Here is a 7,737-nt window from a genome sequence, read left to right as displayed (position 1 = left end):
CAAGCCGATGTGGGACAAGATATTAGAATTTTAACACGCCCCCTCACGTGTGGGCCGGAATGACACATCGGACTTCCATCACGTGGGTAGGCAAGAGAAGAAATAAAGAGATAAATCCATCATCGGCTTGGGCTCTGCTACACAAATGCAATGTCGCAGCGATACCTACTTAAAACCTCTCCTGAGATGAGCTGTATACGGCGAGGGGGCAAACAAAACCAAAAAAAAATCATCCGACACAATCGGAAAACAGAGATGGATTAGGGTTTGAGAAAACATATTCTCAAAACGAAAAACTCAACCGATTTTAATCGGAGAGAGACAAACTTGGATCATACAAATCCAATGAACAAAGGATACAAACCTGGATCATACAAATCCAGAAACAAAGGATGCAAACTTGGATCATACAAATCCAATGAGTAAACGAAAACGAAATTTCAGATCGGCGGAAATTAACGCCGAAAAGAGAGAAAATAGAGAATGAGAAGCAAAAAACGAACCGATTCAAACATATGAATTGAAAAATCAGAGAGATTTGAAGAGAGAAATATCAGAACCTGAAAAAGGATCAACCGCAAATGCAGAGCGGGAAAATTCTACAACAAACCTCACCAAACAACAACTGCAAACCTCACCAAACAACAACTGCAGTGAGCCGAGCACATACTCTCCGGCAACAAGCAGAACCCTACCGAAAAACACTTACAAATGGGCCACTCACCCCTTAAAAGGCCTCATAAGGAGGAGGGTTATCCGCACTTATATAGGTGAGCTAGGATCGTTACCAAGCCGGTGTGAGACAAGATATTAGAATTTTAACACGCCCCCTCACGTGTGGGCCGGAATGACACATCGGACTTCCATCACGTGGGTAGGCAAGAGAAGAGATAAGAGATAAATCCATCATCGACTTGAGCCCGCTCTGATACCATATTAGAAATGAGCCACTCACCCCTTAAAAGACTTTATATAGGAGAGAGTTATCCATACTCTTATAGGTGAGCTAGAATCGTTACCAAACCGGTGTGAGATAAGATATTAGAATTTTAACAACAATCACCAAATAAATTTTAGAATTTCCTATGGAAGATTAAAGGGTAAAATGAATATTATATAGGTCGCATGCTCTGTTTTTAAATTAGATTATTTTCCTAAAGTTTGATTTTGTTTCGCATGTTATATTCTTTAAAAAAGTGTTTTTCTTGTATGCTATTTTAAAGCCGGAATGGAAAGTCGAGTTGAGGAAGTAAGCAAACGAGGTGGGCTCTATTATTTAAACTCCTTTATTTTCAATGATATGTATATGGTCATATAAGAGTGGCTTAAATGTTATGTTATGCCGTATTTTCTGTTTCCAATTGCCTATTTGATTGTCTACTAGGATAACATCCTACTAGACTTTAATGGTTAATTAATTCAGGTCTAACTAGGGTTTGGGCCCCTACTTAGGCTAGTGCATTGATAGGGATCGTGAGCCGTCTTTTGGATTGGCCGGTCTAGTGATCGAGTTTGTGGCCACATTCTCATTTCACACGATGGTTCAGATATGGTATATGATGGATGATTGATGATGATAGATAGATATATAGATATATAGATAGATAGATAGATAGATAGATAGATAGTTGCGCAATCAAGTTCTATTGATGAAATAATTTTTAGTGTTCTCGGCAATTTTTTAAAGTAAAACCCGAGATTCACTCAACGGTGGCTTGACATAACTTTATTGATAAAAATATTTTTGGCATGAGTTTACTGAGTGCATCAAGTACTCAGCCTTGCCCTATGTCCAGGTTGAGCTGTGACGAGCGTGGTGGATGTTGAGCATGAAAATGAAGAAGATAGCCACTAAAATATTCTGAATATATTATGTCTTCATACATAGTATTATTCTACTCTCGAATGCTTCCGCTGAGCGTTGTTTCATTTATCTTTTGATATCGTTGAATAATGTTTTTTTCAGTTGTTGGAACTATTGAGATTTGATACTCTATTTTGAATGATTGAATTTCCACGTTTGATTCATTTTCGAGCCCAATTTATTGTTCCCCCATTTCTTCCCCACTTCTTTAATCCCCCTACTAGTCGCAATCAACCGTATTTTCTATCCTTAGAAAATGCGGTCGTGACACTGCTGGACCCCCTCCGACATCACCGCCCCTATGGTCAATAAAACGAATACATCTTCTGATGACGACGATTTCAACGCAACATGATGATCATCTTGGAAGCTCTGCTCAATGCATTGCTCTGTGCAGGAGCTGCACGCGCATTAGGGGGTGAAAGGAAACATACGGTGGTCGGCGTGGGTCCCGCAAGGGTGCTACCAGATGTGCTTGATAGATAATTTGGCGCGACGACGTGGTTGATAGGTTTAGTAGTCAGTGAAGGCGACGGCTGAGGAGGAGACGGGTGTGATGACAGATGTGAAGGGGTTCTTTGAGGCGTCGATGTTTCACGACGAGTATGAGACTAAGGTTACACACCCGAATGGAGAGGGGGTTTCTAGTTCTGAAGCGATCAGTTTGGTTTGTCAAGACTTTGGTGGGTTGATTTTTCATAATGTGGGTCCAAAGGATAGTTTGATCGATTGATAAATATTACTCATCTATCCCATAAAAATATGAGCAATTGAAATGACATGAGAATTAATGCACAGTTGGTTAAGTAATAAAGATGAGATGAATGGTAGTTAAAGTAGTCACAATGGATAGTAGGATTTGTATTATTATTAGTGTTTATTGAATTATAATGACGGATATAGTGAATATAAGTTGCAAATAAATTGATAAATGTGAATAAGGGCCCATATGGACCAAAGGAGCAGGGTATTGAGGTTAGTACACAACGAGAATTTCATTATTTGGGACTAATTACACATACTTTTCAAAATTGAGGATTAAATGAGATCGATTTCCCGTACACACCAAGAATAGTAAGATAAAAAAAAAGGTAATCGCTCAATCCCGGCGTGGCAGGGTTAATTCGTCGATTAGTTTGGCGCTCCCGTGGTTCGCGTGTAATGGAAACAGTGGAGCGGCGAACTGAATTCGATGAACTTCCCAAATTTAAACTTCTACTGTCGTGTCCGGCAGGTCTCTCTCCTTCCGAGGTATTGCCACTACTGCTTGGCTTATTCCTTCCATTTTACCTGCTTAAATTAAAATAAAATGCTGTATTTTTGTAAATTCTAGGTGTCAGCGGTGTTCGATCAGAAATATGATAGGATTCCCCATCCTGATATCAGTTTGGAAAACACAATTGCAGAGGTTATGTTTCTATTTTCAGAACGTGATTTATTTGTTTGATTGTGAATTTCTGTTTATTTTGTTGTTAGATGTGGGAGAGGAGAGTTGAACAAAACCCATCCTTGTTCAATGGACTCAAGTTCAGGGTAAGTGGAAGCTTTGATTTAAATACTGAACTTTGATTTATTAATTTTTTTCTAGTTTCAATCCTGACAACAATTTCGACCTTCTAATTATGTTTCTCAAGTAGGCTGAGCCTGTTGTTACAATGAAGTTTGTTATTGAAATTGGAAAAGATTGCCAATTTTGCGTTTTAACCAAAAATGGTTTGTTAGCTCATTTGATCTTTACAATTTGCAAGTCATCTTATACTGTTGATAACTTGACAGTATGGTGGCCACGGTCTGGATTTTGGGCCTGATTCTTCTCAGAAGATGAATGTTCGCCTTCACCTTGGCCTGACAGATTATAGGTTCTCTCTCTCACTCTCCCTTCCCTCCTGTCCCACTCCCCCTCTCACTCTCCTGTGTGTGTACTGTAGATAGATAGATACACATGGAATTTTTAAGGGATAAGGTTCAAATACAGTCACAACCTTAATGTTAGCTAGCATCCTCAATGTTTTTTTTCAAGACCAAAAACCACTGAAGAAATTGTCTATTAGGTGCAAAAATATAGATACATGAACTTATACTGAAAGATTTTTAATGTATGTTATACTCTTTACTCACATAGAATGCTACATTATATTTTTCTTTTCCACTGTTGTCATTTGTTAATCTCAACAATGCATTTGGTGTTCCATCTTGCTTAGGACATTTGTGGGGACAAATTTAAATCCTTTATGGGAAAGATTTCTCGTTCCATCTGAAGGTAAGTTTGCTATATCTTGAAGTATTTTTAAACAAGAACTTTGAAATTTTAAGCTGTATGTATAGCTATTGCTTTCCCCATCACAAGACCTATAAAACATAGATCATTGTATTTCTTATTGCTAGTGTTGTTTTCATTGATATTGAACAAATTCACTAATTGAATGTTATTGCTCTTTATTTACAGACGACTGGAGAAGGGGTCAACATACCTCTAATCCTCTTGGCAATGGTGCAATTGTAGAGACATCTAACAAAGAAGTGGTTGTGCTGCAAAGAAGTGCCAATGTTGGCGAATTCCCGGGGCACTTTGTTTTCCCTGGAGGCCACCCAGAGGTACTTATATAATGTTTTAATTATGTTACTCTCTTTTTTTACAATATCCTACTAATAATATAAGATTATAAGTCATGCTCTCTTACTCTTTTATTGTTGAGAATCTTGAGATACAGTTGTCCAGGTAAATCCAGCTTGATTTGCTTTAATGTGATAACAGTAAATATCAAAATATTATTCTAAATCCAGCTTAATTTCCTTCTGTTAATGCGTTACCTCATCAATTTGGAAAAAGAACAAGAGTATATCATCTTATTGAAATATACTAATATCTTGAAGAAAGAAAAGACTACTGTCTTCCAGTCAAGGGAAATAAATCAATTTCATCCTAATATTAAGATGAAAAATAGATAAGCTTACCTAAATATGATGCTTAAAGTAAGGGAAAACCATATAATCAAATTGTCAAGTTCATAATAGGGTATCATTTAGTTACTATCATGAAAACTTCTATTTTGGCTCGATTTGCGAGACCTGAAGTAAAAGTTCTGCTCCAAAGGCTATTTGATCATGCGATCTTTGTCTCAGTCTTTTGCATCATGTTTTTCTATTCTGTCTACTTTTATGTCCATGTTATGAATGTTTTCGTTTTCGTTTTCGAGATGATCAATTTTGTTGATCTGTTTTTTTTTTCTTTGCTGTTTTGGTCACCATGAGAACACTCAACCCTATACCCAAAAATATGCAACCAATAATCATATTTTTTTTATGTCTTTTGACATCAAGCAATTTTCTGGAACAAGTCGCACGTAGTCAAGTACCTATCAGTTTAAATGGTTTCATATACCTCATCTTCAATATCCGAAAGTTGCTAATGAAACAAAGTATTAAAGAGCAAAAATTCTAAAAGGAAGGACTAAGAAAGTGGAAAAGAAAAGAAATAATAAAATTGAAAAAGATGAGTGTATTTTAAGCCATGGAGGGGCTATAGGAGCTTACTCCCTCTGGCCACCAATAATCTCTCATTTTGCCATTTTCGTCGGTCCACCAATAAATGATCCATTTGCTTTTTTACTACTTTTGGTAATGGACCCCATATTCAGTAACTTTATTTCACTCACATTTTACTATAAAACTTATATATAAAAGTAGGACCCGCCTTCCACTAACCTTTTCCATCGACTTTCCACCACATTTCTTAAAACCCGTGTCCGGTCAAATTTGGCCGTGTAATTGTGGACGGAGGGAGTATTGTTTTAACAGAGTGACTATACAAACAACAATTTTTCACATCAAAAGTGGCTAAAAATGTTCACCAACTCTCTGTTTTCCAAAAGGAATTTGAAATTCCAAACAGTATAATGTTATTCAAGCTATATTCATCTTCTCTGGTGAGGTAATACCTAGTAACTATTGCGAAACTTGGCAGCCCAAAGAACTTGGCATAATAAGACATCAAACAGATGGAGAATCAATCCAGGAGATGGTGGAGAAAAGGGTTTCTGAGGAAATGTTTGAGAGCATTATTCGTGAAGTAGTTGAAGAAATTGGAGTTCCTGCTGCTACCCTTGTAAGTTAACCCTTTTTAGTTTTAAGCTGGTGGAACTCGCAATCTAGCTAACTGACAGTTTTCATTCTACTTCTGTATCAAGTATTATTATAATATATATTAAAAGAATGACTAGAAGCTTGTTTTAGGTTTTGGGTCTACCAAATTTATGCTTTCTAGCATAATGTTGGGTTGAGACCATATCATTGAAGTTCTTAAGATAGTGCGTTGTTGTTGATTGATGCTGACTAGGTGGAGGCTAAACAAATGTATTCTTCTTGTTAGTGGGGGTGAATTGATTTGACATTTTCAAGACAAATAACTAACACAACACAAAGGCTAGAGTTTTAGTGCACATGATATTTGTCTTATCACCTTAAGAGCATTTTTTATGGAATACCTGCGTAACTAAGCTATCTTTGATTGAAAGAGTACTTAAAAAATACAGTTGCAAATAAGATGGTTGCTAACTGTGTGAGGACTGATAATTAGCAATCCCAAATGTTAAAACTAGCATGACATGGACAAACGGGTGCAGGACTTTACGGTTAGAAGCTGGTTTCATAATAAAAGCTATGATCCTCTGGAGCAACATGAAGGAAGTTTTGAAGCTTTTTTTTCTTATGGTGCAGGGCAAGCCCGTCTTTATTGGTATATCACAGAGAGCGTTGAATGTTAGACCAACTGCCTTCTTCTTCATTAAATGCAGTCTTAAGTCGGAGGAGATTCATAAATGCTATTTGAGCGCTGAAGATAGTTACGAATCAACCCAGCTTTATACCATGCCAATGGTCAGTATTTAATTTTAATTCTAAGTTTATACATGAACTGTGACTATAAGGTGTAGGATTTGAGAGTAGTGCATCATGAAGGAGATATTTCCTTACAGTTAAATGGGTGAAAAAGCCAAAATGTATTATTAAGACCATGTGCTTTACATGAACAGTTGCTTATATAGAATCTTGCAACGGCTGGAATATGCAATGCACTCATCAAGCTAATGACTGATTATGCACCATGCACTGATAATTGATCATGGAACTCCCATTTAATTCTAAAAAATGTTCTACGTGCTTGAAATATCTATACTGACTCTGAAATAGATGAAATACAGAATTACTTAATCCTCCATCTCTGCCCATCCTCCACTCTTAATCTTAAATAACTTTCATTTGAAGAAACACAAAATAACTACACAAATAAAAATTGTAGTGACAGATTTGCTGCAAACCCACAATAATTGATCTCCAATATTTCTTGAGTAGCAAAGTCTGTTATGTAACTTGAGAAGTTTCTATGAGAAGAACCAGCTTGTCAACCTTTACTAGTGTTGTGTTTCTTAAATGTGGTATTCTCTTGCATGTTACATCTCTATAACTGATACATGCGGTATTATTGCTTGCAATTATTCACCATCAGAGTAATTTGGCCCGCATTACGCCTAAAATGCCGGGATGCCACCAAGGAGGATTTGCACTCTATGAGTTGATGGTTAATGCTGTGAAAGAGAACAAACAGTCCTTGTAGGCACAGTGCAAATTAAGATAATGACTTATATATATTTTGATGTAGTCTGTGATGAAGATGAAATTAGAGGAGCCATTCAGAAGCCATCACACAGCTGTTATGAATAGGATGGTTTCATGGTGAAATATATGATTATATGAGAGTATTCTTGCATTGCAAAATTTTGTAATCGAATTGCAATTTGTGACACCATGTATGTATGCATTTTATGGTACTATTGTTTAAATCCCATTTCACACTACCCTTAGGGGGTGTTTAAGCA

The 7,737-nt window shown here is 36.8% G+C and overlaps 1 protein-coding gene across 1 annotated transcript; it reads left to right on the top strand.

Annotated features, from left to right (window-relative positions):
- The first annotated feature begins 2,914 nt into the window (after nt 1-2,914).
- On the top strand, nt 2,915-7,737 carry LOC125223912 (nudix hydrolase 9). Its single transcript, XM_048127218.1, has 9 exons — nt 2,915-3,115; nt 3,198-3,272; nt 3,341-3,397; nt 3,641-3,723; nt 4,066-4,124; nt 4,311-4,459; nt 5,829-5,969; nt 6,581-6,739; nt 7,368-7,737. Exons 1-9 carry the CDS (start codon nt 3,026-3,028, stop codon nt 7,473-7,475), a joined length of 921 nt encoding a protein of 306 aa, XP_047983175.1. The 5' UTR covers nt 2,915-3,025; the 3' UTR covers nt 7,476-7,737.

This window comes from Salvia hispanica, chromosome 4 (genome assembly GCF_023119035.1).
Source record: "Salvia hispanica cultivar TCC Black 2014 chromosome 4, UniMelb_Shisp_WGS_1.0, whole genome shotgun sequence".
Lineage (NCBI taxonomy): Eukaryota > Viridiplantae > Streptophyta > Magnoliopsida > Lamiales > Lamiaceae > Salvia > Salvia hispanica.
Note: the sequence above shows the minus strand (reverse complement) of the source record. Positions and strands in the feature narration are given on the sequence as shown.

What these genes read in the sequence shown, in the direction of transcription:
- LOC125223912 (XM_048127218.1), top strand. Translation starts at nt 3,026, where the DNA reads ATGGAAACAGTGGAGCGGCGAACTGAATTCGATGAACTTCCCAAATTT. An exon ending in ATTTCTCGTTCCATCTGAAG is followed by an intron (nt 4,125 to 4,310) that starts GTAAGTTTGCTA and finishes CTTTATTTACAG; the next exon opens with ACGACTGGAGAAGGGGTCAA. An exon ending in GAGTTCCTGCTGCTACCCTT is followed by an intron (nt 5,970 to 6,580) that starts GTAAGTTAACCC and finishes CTTATGGTGCAG; the next exon opens with GGCAAGCCCGTCTTTATTGG.